This window comes from Delphinapterus leucas, chromosome 13 (genome assembly GCF_059928025.1).
Source record: "Delphinapterus leucas isolate spDelLeu-1000000601 "Yukka" chromosome 13, BTC_Dleu_Yukka2, whole genome shotgun sequence".
In the NCBI taxonomy this organism is placed as follows: Eukaryota; Metazoa; Chordata; class Mammalia; order Artiodactyla; family Monodontidae; genus Delphinapterus; species Delphinapterus leucas.
This window is the reverse complement of record NC_143141.1, coordinates 75,890,893-75,912,498: the sequence shown is the minus strand read 5'-3', so window position 1 is coordinate 75,912,498 and position 21,606 is coordinate 75,890,893. Positions and strand designations below refer to the sequence as shown.

The 21,606-nt window shown below is 41.1% G+C and overlaps 1 protein-coding gene and 1 pseudogene across 1 annotated transcript in view; one reads left to right on the top strand and one right to left on the bottom strand.

Moving 5' to 3' along the window:
* The first annotated feature begins 507 nt into the window (after nt 1-507).
* On the top strand, nt 508-19,198 carry LOC149747798 (chromobox protein homolog 1 pseudogene; annotated as a pseudogene).
* Nucleotides 17,568-21,606, bottom strand: part of PFN4 (profilin family member 4) — an 11,694-nt gene continuing 7,655 nt past the window's right edge. The window contains exon 4 of the mRNA XM_022574337.3: nt 17,568-20,466. Coding sequence (XP_022430045.1) covers nt 20,438-20,466 — 29 coding nt within the window. The 3' untranslated portion in view covers nt 17,568-20,437. The remainder of the gene's footprint in view (nt 20,467-21,606) is intronic.

Below are 21,606 nucleotides of genomic sequence, written 5' to 3'. Positions count from 1 at the left end.
CTTCAGTAGTTGTGGCACGAGGGCTCAGTAGTGGGCTTAGTTGCTCTAAGGCATGTGGGACCTTCCTGGACCAGGGCTCGAACCTGTGTCTGCTGCCTTGGCAGGCGGATCTTAACCACTGCGCCACCAGGGAAACCCCTGTGAGCCAATCAATAGAAGCTAAAAATACACTGATTAAACCTAGAAGCCATTTGTTACAAAAACCTCGAGCAAAAGAAGAATAAAAGGAATTGTGTATTATTTACCAAAAACCCACAGCAAGTACTATCCTAAATGGAAAAACACTAAAACCATTGCAGTTAAAATCAGGAAGTAGATAGGGATGCCCACTATTGACATTATTATTTAACATTACTTGGGAAGTTTTAGTAAATGCACTAATACATACACAAACAAAAGGAAGTAACTGATATAAACATTGGAAAGTGATAGGACTATCTCTTTTTGCCGTTGATATGAGAGTAGACCTAGAAAACCTAAGGGATGCCAGTAAACAAAACAAAACAAAACTAACATTAATGAGATAATTTGTTAGGATGCCTGGATGCAAGATGCGTACACCAAAATCAATAGCTTTATTCTCCAGCTAAGCACTTAGGGGAAAAAAATGGGAGAAATATCCCTTTTACAATAGCACAAGCTGTAAAAGGCTTAGGAATAAGTTTAACTTATTTAAGGAACTTAACTTTAAGAAAGGCATAGGAATTATATATAAAAGACTATAAAACTATATTGGAGAACAGAAAACAAGATCTGAACAAGTGGAAAAATTATCATGCTATGGGGTAAGAAGACAGTACATAAAATTGTCAAATCTACCAGATTAATATATACATTTATTGTTAATTTAGTTATAATGCCAACAGGGTCTTTTTATTTTTTAAAATTATTTATTTATTTATATTTTTGGCTGCCTTGGGTCTTTGTTGCTGCACGCGGGCTTTTCTCTAGTTGTGGCGATCAGGGTCTACTCTTTGTTGCAGTGCACTGGCTTCTTATTGCGGTGGCTTCTCTTGTTGCAGAGCACGGGCTCTAGGCGCCCGGGCTTCAGTAGTTGTGGCTCACGGGCTCAGTAGCTGTGGCTCGCGGGCTCAGTAGCTGTGGCTCATGGGCTCTAGAGCGCAGGCTCAGTAGTTGTGGCTCACGGGCTTAGTTGCTCCGTGGCATGCGGGATCTTCCCTGAGCAGGGCTCGAACCCATGTCTCTTGCATTGGCAGGCAGATTCTTTTTTTTTTTTTTTTTTTTTTTTTGCGGTATGTGGGCCTCTCACTGTTGTGGCCTCTCCCGTTATGGAGCACAGGCTCCGGACGCACAGGCTCAGCGGCCATGGCTCATGGGCCCAGCCGCTCTGCGGCATGTGGGATCTTCCCGGACTGGGGCACGAACCCGTGTCCCCTGCATCAGCATGCAGACTCTCAACCACTGCGCCACCAGGGAAGCCCGGGTCTTTTTATACATTCATTTATTTTTGGCTGCATTGGGTCTTCGTTGCTGCGCGGGCTTTCTCTAGTTGCGGTGAGCGGGGGCTACTCTTTGTTGCGGTGCATGGGCTTCTCATTGCGGTGGCTTCTCGTTGTGGAACACAGGCTCTAGAGCGCAGGCTCAGTAGTTGTGGCACACGGGCTTAGTTGCTCCGTGGCATGTGGGATCTTCCCAGACTAGGGCTCGAACCCGTGTCCCCTGCATTGGCAGGCAGATTCTAACCACTGGGCCAGGGAATTCCCCCGGGTCTTTTTAAATTGTATAAAATCTTAGAGTATGTGGAAGAGTAAATTCCCCCAAATGGCCAAGAAATATATGAAAAACAATAGTAAGGAAGACATATTACCAGATGTCAGAAAATATTGTAATGATGATAAAATGACAATATAGTACTTACTTCTGAGGTGTTCCATAGAAATAAAAAACACAAATATGTAAGGACAGACAGAGAGAAATGTTTACTGCAGCACTGATCACAGTGCCAAAAATCTAGAAACAAAATAGATCCCAACACTAGGGGAATGGCTGAATAAATGATGAATACTGTGCATCCATTTGAAAAATGACCAAGAGTTATAGCAGTTGTCACAGAGGGATTTACATGAAACATTTGTTTAATGAGAGAAACATTGTGTTAAAATGACAAAACATCCCCATACACATATACATGACTACACACACACACACACACAGACACACACACACACACACACGAGTTAGATGAGCATGGAAAAAGATATGGAATCTTTTTATATATATCATTATCTTTATATGTAAGTTGTTTGGGGTTATTTGGAAGAGGGTGATGTCATAGGAGTTAAGGAACAATAAAAAAGGAAAAGAGAAAAAAAGTGTATAACTTTTAAGCACTTTATATGTAGAGCTATGTAAAAGAAATTAAATAAGCCTTTAAAATTAAGAAAAAAAATTGAGGAACGTTGAATGGTCCCACTGAACCATATTTCCCTGTAATCACAGCCTATGGGTAGTCCCCTCGCACACTGATTTGGGTTTGCCCGTGTGACTTGCTTTGGCCAATGGAACAATGAAAAGTGCTTATAGGGAATTCCCCAGTGGTCGGGGAACTAAGATCCTGCAAGCCACGCAGTGCGACCAAAAAAAAAGGTGGGGAGGCGCTTACATGTTGAACTTGCCCTCTCTTGCTACTGAACTTTTTCACTGTCATGTGAAGAAGCTTCTTGAGCTACTCTACCAGAGCATGAGACTTCATGGAGCAGAGACAAGCTGTCTGAACTGAGCTCTCCCGGACCAAATAGCCCCAGATGATTTGCCAGTTGACTGAACCTACATGAATGACCTACCGTGAGATCAGCAGAGGAACTTCCTGACTAATCGCAGACCAAATTATTGACCTACAAAATTGGTTGCAAGTAAAATGATTATTGTTTTAAGCCACTAATATTTGGGGGGTTGTTTGTTATGCAGCAGTAGGTAATGGATACAAAAAGGCTCCTCAAGAAGAGTGAGGCCTCCTCTCCTCTATTTTATCATAATACATCTCTTAATAACACTTGTAGCACTCTATTGTCTGACTTTCTTCCCGACCAGACTGGGGATCTCTAGAGTATCCTAGTCATCTCAGTATCCCCTGTGCCTATCACAGAAGTGTTCAATTGAGATTTGTTGACTGAATGTGAATGATTTCAGATTTATTTGGGATATCGAAGAGTTGAGCCATTGAAAGAGGCCAGGGAGGGAAGCGCCAGCATTTTAAGAAGAGAAAATCCATGGGAGAAGTGGGGACAGCTGCATCTCTGCTGTATTACCCCCTATTTTCTGTAGGCCAGGAAGGTGAAAAAACAGCCCTTTTTCCACCCAGCCCTTTTACTTTGACCCAAGAATGATTTACTTTAGGATACCAAAAATGATTCTCAAATCTCAAGGAGTTTGTGATGTTTAATCTGCTGAGGATGGAGTCTGGCCTCTGCAGGTCTGAGCACTATGTGGGTAAGGAACTGTTCTCAGGGTAGACCTGCTCAGAGAACTAGGCCATTAGCATGGGCTAGAATATGTACAGTATTTCCAATCTGTTTCTCCCCCTCCCTCCCTTCCTCCTTCCCCCTTCCTCCCTCCCTCCCTTCCTTTCCTTTCTTACTTTAAATATTCATCCATTTTATTCACAGATAATAATTGAATGCCCACTGTTTGATAAACACTGTGCAAGGTGATGGGATAAAATGATGAGGTATGGGAGGTTGGGCAATATAAGTAGAGAACACTTTTTAATAACTTAAAGAAACCTTTTTTTAAAACTTTGAAATAGAAATATTCAAACATATATAATGCAGAAGAATGAAGTTGGACCCTTACCTTACAGTATACACAAAAAATTAACTCAAAATGGATCAAAGACCGAATGTAAGAGCTAGAATTATAAAACTCTTAGAAGGAAACATAAAGGAAAAGCTCATGACTTTCAATTTGGCAATGATTTCTTGGATATGAAACAAAGGCACAGGCAACAAAAGAAAAAATAGGTAAACAGGACTACATCAGTATTAAAACTTTGTGCATTAAAGAACACATCTACAGAATTAAAAGGCAGCCCATGGAATGGGAGAAAATATCTGCAAATGATACATCTGATAAGGGGTTAACACCCAAAACATATATAGAACTCCTACATCTCAACAGCAAAAAAAAACCCAAGACAACCCAATTGAAAAATGGGCAAAGTACTTGAATAGACATTTCTCCAAAGAAGATAGATATACAAATGGCCAGTAAGTACATGGGAAGATGGTCAACATCACTAATCATTAGAGAAATGCAAATCAAAACTGCAATGAGATACCACTTCACACTCATTAGGATGGCAATTATCAAAAACCAGAAAATAACAAGTGTTGGCAAGGATGTGGGGAACTCCTGTGCTCTGCTGGTGGGAATATAAAATGGTGCAGCTATTATAGAAGACAGTATCACAGTTCCTCAAAATATTTAAAATAGAATTACCCTATGATCCAGCAATTCCTCCTCTGGGTATATACCCCAAATAATTGAAAGTAGGGACTCAAATAGCTATTTGTATACCAATGTTTGTAGCAGCATTATTCAGAATAGCCAAAAACTGGAAACAATCCAAGTGTTCATCAATGATGAATGAATAAACAAAATGTGGTACATACGTTCAATGGAATATTATTCAGCATTAAAAAGGAAGAACATTTTGACACATAGTACAAGATGGCTAAACCTTTTTTTTAAGTCTCAGGTTTTAAAAAAAATATTTATTTATTTATTTAGGCTGCACCGGGTCTTAGTTGCAGCACATGGGGTCTTTAGTTGCAGCATGTGGACTCTTAGTAGTGGCATGCAGACTCTTAGTTGCGGCACACATGCAGGATCTAGTTCCCCAACCAGGGATTGAACCTGGGCCCCTGCATTGGGAGTGTGGAGGCTTACCCACTGGATCACCAGGGAAGTCCCAACATGGTTCAACTTTGAAGACATTATGCTAAATGAAATAACCGGTCACAAAAGGACACTTATATGTCCACTTATATGAAGTACCTAGAGTTGTCAAATTCATAGAGACAAAAAGTAGAATGGTGGTTGCCAGGGGCTGGAGGAAGAGGGAAATGGGGAGTTAGTGTTCAATGGGTATAGTGTTTCAGTTTTGCAAGATGAAAAGAGTTCTGGTAATGTACGCAGGTGATGTTTGCTCAAAAATGTGAATGTACTTAATGCCACTGAACTGTACACTAAAAATGGTTAAGATGGTAAATTTTATGTATTATTTACCACAATTAAGAATAAATAAATAGGAAAGTGGGAAAAGCATATAAAAGTATAGAGAATAATATAATGAACCTCTGTATGCCCGTCATTCAACTTCATCAGTTAACCCCTGGGCAGTCTTATTGTGTCACATCAGGAGAGACATAATGTCTGGTTGAGTCTCATTTTGTGTTGTAAGACATCCTGCATTCAGGTATTGCCAGGTGGCTCACTTCATTATGAAGTTCCCCCCATTAGGTTTTTCACCTGATCGCTCAGTAGCCATTGATGATCATTCTGTAGATCAGTTTTCTCCAGCTTTATTGTGCATAGGTATCACCTGGGGATCTTGTTAAACTATGTATTCTGATTCAGTAGGTCTGAATTGGGGCATGAAACTCTGCATTTCTAACATGCTTTCAGGTGAAGCCAGTGCTGATAGTCCATGGATCACACTTGGAGTAGCAAGGGCCTAGATTATTTCATTAGGGCTTTCCTTTCTTTCAGTAACTAATATTTGGTTACTGTGAGCCATAGCTTGTACCAAAAAAAAAAAAAAGATAAATGGTATTTACCAAGCTTCAAAATAATGATTTGATTTCCTGGCATCTTCCAAAGATGACTTATGATTTTTATTTAAAAAGTAACATTATAAATCATGGACTTCAGCATAGCTGAGGAGTTTCAACCCATTACAGTTATCATTCTTTTTGAGGCTCAACTTGTCTCATTTTTGGCCAGTGGGGCCTTGCTTTTTGGTATGGCAAGATGTTTCAGGCTCATCTTGTACATTTCCTGCTCAAATCTGGATTCAGTCATTTCTCAAAGGAGCCTGGTTCCTATTATTGGAAAATGACATTTAGAGACCACAATCTGTACACAAGGGATGCCTAATTGCTATGGCTCTTGTTTCTAGTCCTTCTTAGTGGACAGAGCTAGGAAATAGCTATTTTTTTAAAAGAAACATGAAGAGTTTCAACTGATATTTCCAAGTCAGATTTAGGATTATAGGGTTTTAATGTAACTCCTTTGAGTTTATATATATTTTTCCTGAAAATCATGGCTTCTAATGATCTTACTATACTTGTTTATTTGATTTAATCTATGCTATATTCATATAATTGTTTCAGAATACAATTATTATTAATAGTAACATGATCACTGAAAACAGTTTTAAATTTCATTGCTGTTCTTTTTTTTTCTGTATTTATTTTCATTTTGGATGATCTGTCCATTGGTGTAAGTGAGGTGTTAAAGTCCTCCACTATTATTGTGTTACTGTCGATTTCCTCTTTTATAGCTGTTAACAGTTGCCTTATGTATTGAGGTGCTCCTATTTTGGGTGCATATATATTTATAATTGTTATATCTTCTTGGATTGATCCCTTGATCACTATGTAGTGTCCTTCCTTGTCTCTTGTAACATTCTTTATTTTAAAGTCTATTTTATCTGCTATGAGGATTGCTACTCCAGCTTTCTTTTGATTTCCATTTGCATGGAATATCTTTTTCCATCCAGTCATTTTCAGTCTGTATGTGTCCCTAGATCTGAAGTGGGTCTCTTGTAGACAGCATATATATGGGTCTTGTTTTTGTATCCATTCAGCAAGCCTGTGTCTTTTGGTTGGAACATTTAATCCATTCATGTTTAAGGTAATTATCAATATGTATGTTCCTGTTACCATTTTCTTAATTGTTTTGGGTTTGTTTTTGTAGGTCCTTTTCTTTCTTGTGTTTCCCATTTAGAGAAGTGCCTTTAGCATTTGTTGTAGAGCTGGTTTGGTGGTGCTGAATTCTCTTAGCTTTTGCTTGTCTGTAAAGCTTTTGATTTCTCCATCAAATCTGAATGAGATCCTTGCCAGGTAGAGTAATCTTGGCTGTAGGTTCTTCCCTTTCATCACTTTAAGTATATCATGCCACTCCCTTCTGGCTTGTAGAGTTTCTGCTGAGAAATCAGCTGTTAACCTTATGGGAGTTCCCTTGTATGTTATTTGTCATTTATCCCTTGCTGCTTTCAATAATTTTTCTTTGTCTTTAATTTTTGCCAATTTGATTACTATGTGTCTCGGTGTGTTTCTCCTTGGGTTTATCCTGTATGGGACTCTGTGCTTCCTGGACTTGGGTGGCTACTTCCTTTCCCATGTTAGGGAAGTTTTCGACTATAGTCCCTTCAAATGTTTTCTCTGGTCCTTCCTCTCTCTCTTCTCCTTCTGGGACCCCTATAATGCGAATGTTGTTGCGTTTAATGTTGTCCCAGAGGTCTCTTAGGCTGTCTTCACTTCTTTTCATTCTTTTTTTTTATTCTGTTCAGCAGCAGTGAATTCCACCATTCTGTCTTCCAGGTCACTTATCCGTTCTTCTGCCTCAGTTATTCTGGTATTGATTCCTTCTAGTGTATTTTTCATTTCAGTTATTGTATTGTTCATCTCTGTTTGTTCTTTAATTCTTCTAGGTCTTTGTTAAACGTTTCTTGCATCCATTCTTTTTCCGAGGTCCTGGATCATCTTCACTGTCATTATTCTGAACTCTTTTTCTGGAAGGTTGCCTATCTCCACTTCATTTAGTTGTTTTTCTGGGGTTTTATCTTGCTCCTTCATCTGGTACATAGCCTTCTGCCTTTTCATCTTGCCCATCTTTCTGTGAATGTGGTTTTTGTTCCACAGGCTGCAGGATTGTAGTTCTTCTTGCTTCTGCTGTCTGCCCTCTGGTGGATGAGGCTATCTAAGAGGCTTGTCATTGCTGTTCTTTTTGTTCCTGGGATATATCCCCAAATAAGGACATACCACTCAAATTATTGTTTTTAATTTAGCATCACTTGAAATTATTCCTTTCTGTGTGGCTAACCTATCAACTGGAAACACAATTAAGGTTATTTCTTTAATTTTGAATTTTAGAGATTCTTTTTTTTTTTACATTTTTAAGTTTGTCTTGAAATTATGTAAAACATTTACATGGTATCCAAATTAAATCTTCAAAACAGGGTACATTCAGAGAAATCTAGCTTCTATACCTGTCCCTTCCACCCTGTTTCCTCCTACTCCCTAAGGTAAACATTGGTTTACCTTAGTTTTTGTTTTATTCTTTTTTTCTTTTTTAATATTTATTTATTTATTTGGCTGCACTGGGTCCTAGTTTTGGCATTTGGGGTCCTAGCTGTGGCACGTGGGATCCTCGTTGTGGTGTGTGGATTCTTAGTTGTGGCATGTGGCATCCAGCTCCCTGACCAGGGATTGAACCCAGGCCCCCTTCACTGGGAGCGTGGAGCCCTAGCCACTGGACCACCAGGGAAGTCCCTTGTTTTATTATTCTATTTTTAAACAATAAGCAAATATGTATAGATATGTTCACATATTTTCCTTTTCTAAGATAAAAATGTAGTGTACCAAATATATTGTTCTGTATTTTGCTTTTTTCTGCTGAACAACATATTTTGGAGATTACTCTATAGCAGTTTATGTTCCTTTTTATAGCTACATCCATTGTGTGAATATACAAAAGTTTATTCAACAGGTCCCCTCCTGATGGATATTTTGATGGTGGTAGAGAGATCTGAGATAGAGGAGATATGTTTGAAGGCCCTGTGGCTGGAGGAGGAGCAGGGTGGGAGATGAGGCTGCAGAGATAGGCATGGGTCAGTCTATGCAGACTTGTTGGCCCTGTAAGCTTTTTATTATTACTCTATAAGGAATGGAAGACTACTGAAGTGTAAGCAGGGCTGTGACATGATTAAATCTGTATTTGAAGAGCTCACTTTTATTGCAGCATAGTGTGTGGGTTAGAAAAGATGAGTGAGTGTAGAGAAGTCTTTTAGAAAGTATTGCAGTAGCCCAGGTGAAAGGTGATGGTGGCTTGGACTAGGGGAGATGGCAGCACAACAGAGAGAAAGGGAAAAGTGAACGGTACTTAGAAAATAAAATTGACTACTTAGTGATCTTTCGGATATGGAGTTATAAAAATGGTATCAAGCACGACCCCGAGATTTCTGGATTCTGCACTGGATGGATGGAAGCACTATTCTCAGAGATAGGAAGCCCTGGGAGAGGAGCAGATGTTGGGTGATGATTATGTGTTAAATTTTGAACATATTAAAGTAGAAGTTAGGGAATTTCCTGGCGGTCCAGTGGTTGGGACCCAGCGCTTTCACTGCTGAGGCCCAGGTTCCATCCCTGGTTGGAGAACTAAGATCCCGCAAGCTGGGCAGCACGGCCAAAAAAAAGGAAGTACCTTTGAGACATTTGAGTGGAAAATGTCAAGAAGTTGGTTTGATATGTGTGTCTTCAGCTCTGTTTCGGAGTTAATCAGGCTGAGAACCTTAGTTCTGTCTCACATTGGTCATAAAAACTGTCCATAGTTGTCCCCATGGGAGACAGGTCCTGGTCGGCACTGGGATTAGAGGTCAGGGTGTGTCGCGGCATCAGTGAGGGGCTCAGAGTTGAGGGTGAGGGCAGTTTGAGGCCTGAGTTGGGGTCAGCAGTAAGCATCAGATGACAGGGTGGAAGGACCACAGCTTTCCTTTCTGGCTGCTGCCCTAAAGGGTAGATAACCTACCTTTGGAAGAAGAGGTGACCATCTTTTGTCCAGTCCTGTGCTAGCCCTGCAGTGGGCAGAGAAGAGGCAGTACAGACTGTGGATGGAGGATGAAGAAGGCTGGGGGACAGGTCACAAGTCATGGATGTGGCTGTGCTCACTGGAGGCTCACAGCACCCTAAAAAGGCAGGCAGGTTATGAGGTCCAGATGGAGAAACTGAGATTCAGAGCTAAATGCCTTCTAGGACCTCAGAGCTAGTCAATGCAGAGCAGCCGCTTGAACTCAGGACTCCTGAGTTAGGCTTTCTCAGCAACACTCTCACCTAAAGGCTTCCATTGAAAGAGGAGGAAAAAGGGCAACAAATGGAGAGAAGGAAGGACACTGTAGAAATAGCTGGGCCTCACAGGAGAGAAGGAGGTATTGCTACGAAGTTGTAGGGGAGTTTATGAGGTTTCCCTTGGTGCTACACAGACTTTCTCCATCTCTGAGTGCACTATCCTCCCAAAGGGTCAGCACAGAGCTCTGCTGCAAACCCCAGAAAAGTTTTTTGGTGTTTTTTTGCGGTACGCGGGCCTCTCACTGTTGTGGCCTCTCCCGTTGCGGAGCACAGGCTCCGGACGCGCAGGCTCAGCGGCCATGGCTCATGGGCCTAGCCGCTCCGCGGCATGTGGGATCCTCCTGGACCAGGGCACGAACCCGTGTCCCCTGCATCGGCAGGCGGACTGTCAACCACTGCGCCACCAGGGAAGCCCATGATTTTCTTTTTTTTTTAATGTATTTTATATGTATATATTTATTTATTTTATTTTTGGCTGCGTTGGGTCTTCATTGCTGCGTGTGGGCTTTCTCTTGTTGTGGCACACGGGATCAGTAGTTGTGGCTCTCAGGCTCAGTAGTTGTGATTTGCGGGCTCTAGAGGGCAGGCTCAGTAGTTGTGGCGCATGGGCTTTGTTGCTCCGTGGCATGTGGGATCTTCCCTGACCAGGGATTGAACCCGTGTCCCCTGCATTGGCAGGTGGATTCTTAACCCCTGCACCACCAGGCAAGTCCCAATGTTGATTTTCTTAAAACAAAACATCCCCTGCTCCAACCCCTTTTTGTCAAAATATAAATTTTGGGATTGGATGGTAATTTTCAGATGAACTGGTTGCAGTGGCAGTATTCCACAGTCCTCTACATCTCTGGCCTCCAAAGGGACTCCCCAAAGGTTCATGTTTTAGCAGAACAAGAAAGATCTTCTGTGTAGGAATGAGGTGGAAGCATGTGTCCCAGAAACCCAACTGATGTGAGGGTACAGCTGCTGCTGCTTATCCTGAAAGTAAATGAGGGTGGGGCTATAATCTCTCCCAGATGTCCTCTGAAGGGTTCTGCGCAGTTCTGCTGAGTCACCTTAACACAGCAGTTTCTGTGGTAACCAAGCCCAAGCTAGGGCAGCCCAGCAGCTCAGTGGTGACTCATGGTTCTGGAACAGCCTAAGGGCTGACCTTTCCCTGGAGAAGCTGGGGCAGTTCAGCTCTGGGTACTGTGCCAGCTTCTGTCCCTGCATGACTTTCTCTGGGCTCTTCCTCCCCTCTCTCCATGGATACTCCATCCTTAGGTTGGCAGGGCGAATCCCAGGAGCAGGGATTCGGGAAGGCTCTAGGAGAGGAAAAGGCTTGGAGTCCGCTTGGTGGAGTTGCCTGTTTGGTTACTGCCCCTGCCATCCTCCTGGGCCTATGGGCCTAGGGCATCCATATCGCTCAGGGCTCAAGACATTTCTTACTCCAGGCAGTGGTTTTCACACTTTTTTATTTGCAAATAGACAAAAAGCCTTTTCAAAAACTATGTGTCCCCTCTCACATTTTTAAGTTGAGATCTAAAATATTTCATCTTAAATTTAAGTAGTGCAAAAGTTATGATTTCTGGTCATAAATATTGAATTTAAAACTCTTATATCAGGCTTTTAAATGTGTCAAGTGGAATTAAGATTTCAGAGCAATTTGATACTATAATCATCCACTAAAAAGTACCCAAACAAGTTCTTTAAACAGAAGTTTTAAAATTTTATTTTTATTCCAATATTTACATTTTCATTCTACATAAGAATCACATCTGCTATATTTTATGCTTTACTGATCATTCTTATCTGCAACAAAATATATGTAATCCGACATATATTTTATTTACTGTGACCATAGGGCTATAAGTGTTAAATTTCTTCTGGATTTAATTATCATTACAGTATTATTAGTGCACAGCTGATCAAAACAACATTATTTTTATGTTATTTAAAGTATTATTTCAGGGGAATTTCCTGGCAGTCCAGTGGTTAGGACTCTGTGCTCTCACTGCCAAGGGCCTGGGTTCAATCCCTGGTTGGGGAACTAAAATCCCATAAGCCACATGGTGCGGCCAAAAATAAAAGTATTATTTTAAATGTTAGTAATTATTGAACATAAAAAGTAAAATTTTATTGGACCGTTAGTGAAGCTGAATTTTTCTAAATAATTATTATATCTGTGGATGAATATTAATTATTGCTAGAATGAGACTGGGCTCAACGTTAATTTCTTTCTGTTTTTCCTTTTTATGGACAAGCTCTGAGAAACCTAATTTGCATAAATTAGATGGGAAAGAAATTTCATTATAGGAATGTCAGCCAATTATTTGAATACCTCTGAGTTATATGATAAAAACCATATAATGATCTATCATCAAAAACTATTTTCAGTGATCTATTAGCTGGCAAATTAATTAGGTATTCCTTCAATTTTGTTGAAAGCAAAGATTTGGAAACCACTCAACCTGTAAAGGATTAGTTACCCAGTCATAAGTGTCATTCTGGTTCTCAGCTTCTGGGATTATGCCAACAAATCTTTGCAAAGATTTATCAAATGATTATTAATTATTTCTGCTACTTTTTCACTTAGAGGCACTTTGTTTATTTTTATTTATTTATTTTATTTATTTATTTTTGGCTGCGTTGTGTCTTCGTTGCTGTGTGCAGGCTTTCTGTAGTTGCAGCGAGCAGGTCCACTCTTTGTTGCCGTGGGTGGGCTTCTCATTGCGTTGGCTTCTCTTGTTGTGGAGCACGGACTCTAGGCGCACAGGCTTCAGTAGTTGTGGCCCCTGGGCTTTGTTGCTCCGTGGCATGTGGGATCTTCCCAGACCAGGGCTCGAACCTGTGTCCACTGCATTGGCAGGCGGATTCTTAACCACTGCACCACCAGGGAAGCCCCGAGGCACCTTGTTTAAATTGATATACTCAGGAAGATATGGAAAGTAAAAGTGTTAATTCCAGTACACTTTTGCTAAGACAGTTTTTGGACCAAATTCTTTTACCTTATCATGTGCTTTAAATATATTTTTATTAGGGGAGGGGAGGGGTAAGTTGGGAGATTGTGATTGACATATACACACTACTATATATAAAATAGATAACTAATAAGAACCTATTGTATAGCACAGGGAACTCTACTTAGTACTCTGTAATGACCTATATGGGAATAGAATCTAAAAAAGAGTGGTTAACTGTATATGTATAACTGATTCACTTTGCTGTACAGCAGAAACTAACACAACATTGTAAATCACTATACTCCAGTAAAAATTAATTTAAAAACTAACTACCTTTTTATTAATATTTTGGAGTTGTAGACTTAACCCATTTATGAAAAACAGCTGTGACATTCTTATTGGCAAAGCCAGCCATCATTGTTTTAAACTAATCAGCCAAGTCAAATTACTTTCTATCAGAAAAATTTCTCATTTTTCAAGTAATCTTTTTTTGGTTTTTTGGCCACAAGGCGTGTGGGATCTTAGCTCCTCAACCAGGGATTGAACCTGCACCCCCCCACATTAGAAGGCAAAGTCTTAACCACTGGACCACCAGGGAAGTCCCTCAAGTAATCATATTAATTCATGTCCTTATGATAACTGTCTTGCTTCTGAATTTTAAGAAACATAAAGACAAGTAGTCTTTCTCTCCTAGATGAATTATGATACAAAGATTTTCACTATTTCTCAGTGATGCTCTTTTTGCAATATTCTCTTGGGACTCTTCTTCACATATGATGTATTTTTGACACTGGAGGACGGAAGAGGTCATTAAATTTAAAAACATTGAGAATTTTCCTTTCCTTTGGCACCCTGCAGTTTTTACCCTCCAAGCCAAGCATCACAGTAAGATTGGGACTGGATGAGAGTAGGCCTTTCTTTTGTATACTGGGAGAAAGGCGGTTGGAGATGGGAGATGCAGGAGAAGAACTGGCATTACTGCTCAATCACAACAGATAAATTTTAGGAAAGTACATATGGAAGTTAAAGATCTGGGAAAAATGAACCCCTTAGGTCCATTCATGCCTGTATGTGCCATTTAAAGTCTTTGTGAACTACCAGGACACATTTCCCTGATTTGGAGACCGCTGTTTCAGAAGATCACCTGCTCCCTGGGCACTTCCACAGGTACTGTGTAGCTACCATCAAAGGATCCCTTTTGTGGGTCTCCCTGAGTAGCTAAGCCCAACTGGAACTTTGTAGTGAGAACTGTAGGAAGCAACTGGACCGCCTTACATAGGAGGGTTCCAGACAATGAGGCATTTGCCTTGATGAGGTTTATGAAAAGGGCTCCCACTAGGCACCCAACAGTGCAGTGTGTGTGCATCTGGGAAATGCTGGTAAGTAGCCAAGAGGCTTCATGATGGCCTTCAGTACTTTAGAGATCACTGTGATCCAGGGTCAGACCTTCTGCCTTGTAGGCTCAAAACCCCAGCTTGTCAGCATGTGGAGAGTAGGTGTACAGTCCACATAGCTAAGTTATAACATTCAGATGTCAATGTGCTAATTTAAAAGGAGAAATCATTGGCAAGAGGTCTGACCCCAAAATCTATAGGTAGATCTACATGGAAAGCCAAATGGTGAGTGAAGATTCTGGACAAGGTGGGATGATTGAGATGAATTGAATGTTAAATACTTAATCTGGCTAAGACAGCAAGATATATCCACCTCTATACCTGGTACAACCTTGCCATTAAGATCAGAAGTGATATAATAAAATATATTTTAGCCTTTGTCCCTGGTTCTTGGCACAGAGTTCCTGAAACTTGGAATTTTGTGAATGATAGGAGTGTCTTTTGTTATTCATGCTAATGAGGGGCTGGATATCTTTAGAATGGGGGCTAGTCACTAGTCAATTAGATTAGAGGGTTGAAATTTTCAGCCTCAACCCCTGATCTCTGGGGAGGGGAGAGGGACTGGAGACTAAGTTCAATCAGGTGGCCACTGACTTAATTATTCATGCCCACTAATGAAACCACCATATAAAAACCCTGGAACAATGAGGTTTGGAGAGCTACCTAGTTGGTGAACACAATGATGTACTGAGAGAGTAGTGCACCAGAGCATGGAAGCTCTGAGCCCATTCCCACCTCCGGTACCATGCCCTAAGTATTTCTTACATTTGACTGCTCCTGAGTTGTATCCTTTATAATAAAACTGTAATCATAAGTATGGCACTTAAGTTCTTTAAGTCATTCTAGGAAATTATCAAACCTGAAGGGCGGGTGGTCAAGGGAACCCCCAAATTTGTAGCCAAGTCAGAAGTGTGGGTAACCTGAGGACCTGGGAGTTGTGGCTGGCTTCTGAGGTGAAGGCAGTCTTACAGGGCTGAGCCCCTTAACCTGTAGGGTCTGCACTAACCCCAGGTAGTTAGTTCAAAATGGGATTGAATTCTAGAACGCCCAGTTGCTCTCAGAAAGTTGCTGCTAGAAAATACCAGACAACTTGAATTGTTTGCTCAAAGATCCTTCCACCTGGAATGGCCCAACCAGCCTTTGCTCCCATGACTCCTTTTCTAGGCTTCCCTGGCTGACCAGCTTCCACTTTTTATGGTTATATCTCCCTTCTACACACATCAGCATGTTCAGATGTTCTAGTCTTGTGGGTCTGAGTGCTATTCTTTGCATATCTCTGCTCTAGTCCACTCTGTTTTGATAATATAGTGTGACTTTAGCCTGAAGCATTGATAGCCCAGCCTTCTGTTTAGCTCTGGGCCTTGGCATGCCTGGACTCCTTTGGAGTTGTATCTAGAAGTCCCCAAATGTTTCCTGGCTTGTCCTGCAAACCTCATGAGTATCTCTGTATCATACAGGAGCAACTGTCCAATGTCACCATGATTTAGCACTGTCTGGATTCAAATAGTAACCTGCCTCTCTGGTCTCTGACTCAGCCAGTTCAATTGACTGCATTTCCTCTCTTTCTCATTTACTGAGGCACTTGGTAAGATTGCCTCAGACCCAATCCCACAAGCATAGGAAACTGATGAGTTAACAGCTGAATTACATATAACTCCCTCCCCGCCCACCTACCCCCACAAAAAACCCTGCCTCTTATTAACCATGGTGTAAAACTTCTCTGTTAACAAAACAAAACAACAACAACAAAACTACAGAGAGCTGTAAAGTTGCTCATACTCTGACCCTGAAACTCCACTTCCAGACCTAAGGAAATAATCAGAGACACAAAGAATTATGTAAAAGTTGTAAACGGCAGCGTTATTTACAAAGTGAAAAAGTGGATATAACATAAATATCTAACAAAGAGGAATACCATGTGATATGCAATGATTAAAATATTTTCTAAGCAATTAAAATTTTCTAAGCAATTTTAAATGAAATACAAGATTTTATAACATTATGCTATATGAACAGGGTGGGTTGTCAACCATCTGTGTTCATGATTTAGGTTAGGTTATAATGTATATATTATGGTCGCCACTCCCCTGCCCGGCCCGACAAGACGCGCCAGTAGCACGGCACCGATTCCTCTCGGGCTCGTGGGCGCTGCTCTGAGCAGCGTCACCCTTTATACCAGAAAGCTGGTGGGCACTATGGGGAAAAAATAAAACAAGAAGAAAGTGGAGGAGGTGCTAGAAGAAGAGGAATAAGAATATGTGGTGGAAAAAGTTCTCGACCATCGAGTGGTAAAGGGCAAAGTGGGGTACCTCCTAAAGTGGAAGGGGTTCTCAGATGAGGACGACACTTGGGAGCCAGAAGAAAACCTGGATCGCCCCGACCTCGTTGCCGAGTTCCTGCAGTCACAGAAAACAGCACACGAGACATAAATCAGAGGGAGGCAAGCGCAAAGCTGATTCTGATTCGGAAGATAAGGGGGAGGCGAGCGAACCAAAGAAGAAGAAAGAAGAGTCAGAAAAGCCACGAGGCTTTGCCGGGGGTTTGGATCGGAGCGGATTATTGGAGCTACAGACTCCAGTGGAGAACTCATGCTCCTGATGAAATGGAAAAACTCTGATGAGGCTCACCTGGTCCCTGCCACGGAAGCCAATGTCAAGTGCCCACAGGTTGTCATATCCTCCTATGAGGAAAGGCTGACGTGGCATTCCTACCCCTCGGAGGATGATGACAAAAAAGATGACAAGAATTAACTCTCCTGAGTACCAGCCCCTGTCACATCTGACTGTGGGTTTCAAGTGGGGAAAGAAGGAGTTCTACTTGTCTTGACACCGTAGAGGGGGCTTCAGAAGATGTCCTTTGAAGAGCCAGTATAGTGTCTGTGCCCTACAGCAGCCCAAGTGCTTTAAAGCTGCTACATGCTGTATAGTTTGCGCACCCATCCCAGTGGAGGGGAAGGAGGGTCAGTGTTTCAAGACAACCCATTCTGAACTTTGCTGAGAAAAGCAAAGGGCCTTCTATGAAGGACAAAACTTGCAGAATGGGATGTGGGAGAGCAAAAGATACTGTAGATCTTCAAAGAGCATCTCCACAACCCACAACCTTCTTCCCAATAGTGTTAACTCTGCATTTTTACAGCGTAGCATGTATGTAGTTTTTGGCTATTTCTGGTGTATTATTTGGGGTGGGAGGGATGGGGTGGGAAAGAAGGGGGATGGGTTAGAGTCATTTTTGTTAAAATTTGGGGCCTGTTGGAAAATGGTGAAACAAAGGAAAGAACAACTAATGATGATTTGGTTCTGTGTCCAGAATATGTCATCCTTTCAAAAAATGTCATTGGCAACCTAAATGAGGTCTGTGAGAGGCTGTTTAAAAGCTGTGAATGCCTGAAACTTAGAAGCCAAGGTGTTCCCTGCCTGAGCTTAATGCTGTTCCCAAAAAGCATTAAGCTTTGGTAACTTCTTAACTTCCCAGTTAAGAAGTTACCAAAGCTGCCATTTTGGGGGATGGAAACTGGTTGAGGAGGAAATGTCTTATTGGAGTGTATACACAGGCGGATCATTCTGTCTTAGAGGTGCTAATTCTTGAAATTGACAAGAAGACCCTTTCTTTTCCAATTTTGAAGTTATAAATATCAGCTTCTCTCTCCAAGCCACTGGCTGAAGTATTTGGGGAAGGGCAGAGGGTGGTATAGGAGATGGGAGAGTAGGCAAAGACAAGGGCCGGTGCTCTTAGGGTGGAAAACTCTTGGAGCCTCTGTTTTTTGAACTTTGAAACCATTGGTGGGAGGGTTCAGTCACTGACAGCACAAGTTCACTGAGTCACTTCAAGAGTTGAATGATTTCTGAAGCCCTGGTCTCAGGTGATTAAATTTTCATACTGGGGCAGTGGTTCACTTTAAAACAAAACAGATTTTTTTAATCCTAAGAATTAACTAAAACCCAAAATGCTGTCTTGAATCATGAGATCCATCAGTTCTTGACATCATTTAGACCTGCATCTAGAACTCTGTTGTAAAATCTTTTTAGGCATGTGTTAGGTTTCTGTGAAAACTTTTGTTTAAATGTTAAACTTCATACCAACACTGTCAGTTTTTGTCTCAATAAAACTATAGATTTATAAAAAAAAATGTATATATTATGTGCACTGAAAAAAGACTGGAAGAAAATAACAAAAACTATCAACAGTTGTTTTCATTTAATGTGAAATTATGAGTAACTTATTTTCTCAAGTGTTTTTATGAGTGTATATTACTTTTGCAATCAAAATTATAAAAGTTTCAAAAAGTACTGTTTATACCGCAGCACTGCTTGATGTCCTTTGAGTTACCCTGAAGAAAGTAGCCTTTTCTCCTTTGGCCCCATCCATCTTCCCAGTTTCATTTATCATTCTCTCATACATACTATTTTCCAGCCACACTGAACCTCTCACCATTCTTTTCACACAACAGGAACTTGCATACGCTATTCCTTAAACCTGGAATGCTTTTTGCTCTCTTCTGTACTTACTTATTCTTCCAGATTCACTTCAAATGCATTTTCAGGCTCCTGAATGCACAGTTGATTGCTTTAGGCTTTGTGCTTTACAGTTCTTTTTTTCTATCTGTTACAGCATTTATCACATGGTAATGTGACTCATTTATAAATTTTCTTCACTAAATTGTAATCCTATCTGCGGTGGGGTGTATGTATTATTTACTTTTGTATCAACAGTACCTAGCACACAGTAGGCTACTCAACGAATGCTAAATAAGTAAATTTTAAATGTACTTTTACCTCTAACTCAGAAAAGAATCAAGCAGCTGAACAGATAAATGAATGAACAGACTAGTGGTCAGCTTGACCACCCAGAACAAATCTGTAGTTCTTGGCACCCAAGCTCAGAAAAGGAATTGTATTGGAGGTAAGCTCCTTGAAAGGCTGTTATACAAAACCTGAACGTGGGAGAATTTTATAAACATTGACGAAAGACACTTTGCCTCAGATAGCATGCTTTTGGAATTCAGAAAACTGCATGATAATGTCAAGAAATGCCAGTGGCCTATGGTATTCCCTCCCTAGGGACACTTGGAGGCTCTGCAAACAGACTGGCCTGGGGTTGCTATTAGGAGAAAGAAAGATGCACCATGGCCAGGAATAATCAGGGTAGAATGCTGAATTTTCAAAATAGGTTATATATACTCTCTACCCTCATCGTTCTGATCATCACCCAGGAGGTGACCAAGAGGAGATGAACCCTTTCTGGGGAAGGCTGTATTCATTGACCCCACTAAGTTGTGTGGACTAGGAGGAAGTGAGGGAGGTGGAGTCAGAAATCTTTTTGAGTTGATTTTTGGGAAGACCTTTCCAGTGCTCAACAAAATCAGATGCCTGCAGATGGTGGGGAGTGCGGAGTGTCCCTTGGATACCTTGACGAGTGGCCTGTTGTTGGGTGGTCTTTACATTGGTTCCCCTTTTCCCCAGGTCCCACAGGGGTGATGTGGACCAGACAGATGCCACACATGCAGTGAGCTGCACTCTAGGACAGGAACACTGAATTCAGGGAATCTACCTCTTTCAGAGCAAGCAGTAAGCAAGCTTGCCCTTGGTTCTGAAGGGAGACATCACTTCATTTTTCAAGGTTGCTTCCTGCAACATAATCCTGAAATGGTCTGCATGAAGAGTGGTTAGGACCTTGTATTCTTGGCATACCCAGCAAGATGTGTGGGAATACAGAGACTCATGGAGGAGTCTCCCAACAGATATGCCCTGTGAAACTATCATATGCCCTGTGAAATGCCTCACATTCATGCCAATGACCAACACCAAAAAAAAAAAGGAACAAATAAAGTGGACTAAGTAATTCCAATTAAAGAAGATGATCTCTTGAAATAAGAAAAATTGCTTCCTTAACTCATTCTTCCTTTTCAGTATCTTCTGCCTAGTATTTTTCAACCACAATATAAGGCATTACTTTTTCTTTAGGATCTATAGTTTTCTTCTAAAATCATAAAAGCTGTCTTTCATAGTCCTCTGATGACTTAATTTCCTTTTCTTCTTAGATATTCTCCTGAAAGAAAACAGAATATGGTTATTACTTATGAACAGTACATTATCACAATATGATTCATTCATTTATTCCATAAATGTTCGTAACTACCATGTGCTAGGCACTGTGCTAAGTACTTGGAGATACGAGGATGACTGGATAGTTAAGACCCAATCCCTGACTTCAAGGAGTTCATTGTCTATTAGGGGAGATATATGTTTGTATATATATACACACACACACACAATGCTCCTAGAATCTTTCATAATAAAAAATTGTAATAGTTCTTTATTTCCCAAATTTTCTATAATTGTCATGCATAATTTTTGAAAGAGAAAAATATAATTAAAAGAAAAACAAGTCAAGGAAATAGAAGTAATGAGACATGAGGGAATTCCCTGGAGGTCCAGTGATTAGGACTCAGCGCTTTCACTGCGGTGGCCCAGGTTCAATCCCTGGTTGCGAAACCCGCAAGTGATGTGGGCGCAGCCAAAAAAAAAAAAAATTGAGACAAGAGATAAGTAACTGGCTCCTGAGTGGATATCAGCCTCATCCATCCCTCATGAGCATTCAATCACTTCCAGGATAGCCGATCCCTTCCCAGAGTAGTGAGATCTTTGTGGAATGATGTCAGCCCTGTCCTTCTAAATAACACGCATTCTTTGGAGTCTCTTGTGGCCCTAAACACTCTTCAGTGCCAGCCACAGAATCTACATTACAGTGGTCAGGCAACTTCTCTGGTCTTCTCCACAGGATACCTGGGGAATTAGCCCCGGACCACAGCTGATAGGATAGCGTCTGGCCTCTTTAGAGCCTAATTGCTCATTTTCCTGGCTTCCTTTTCTGGATAGCTTTAATTCGATAATTAGCCCAGATATACAAGTCTCCGTTCTGTCCTCCTGCTCCTGCCCTACCCTACTGAAACTGAACCTCCCTTAAATCCTGACACCTGCTCAGGAAAGATCCTCGGTGGTTGTAATTGCCTATTCCTCCCATGCTGGAGATCACCCCTCCTGTTAGGTGCTTCCTAAGTTGTGTCTCGCCTACGCTCAGTCCTATTTGCTCCTAGAATACCTCATTGCCAGCCGTGTAGCATGGTTTATGACAATCCATGCCAGGGAACTATTTATGACAACTGTGAAGGTCTGTACTTATATACAT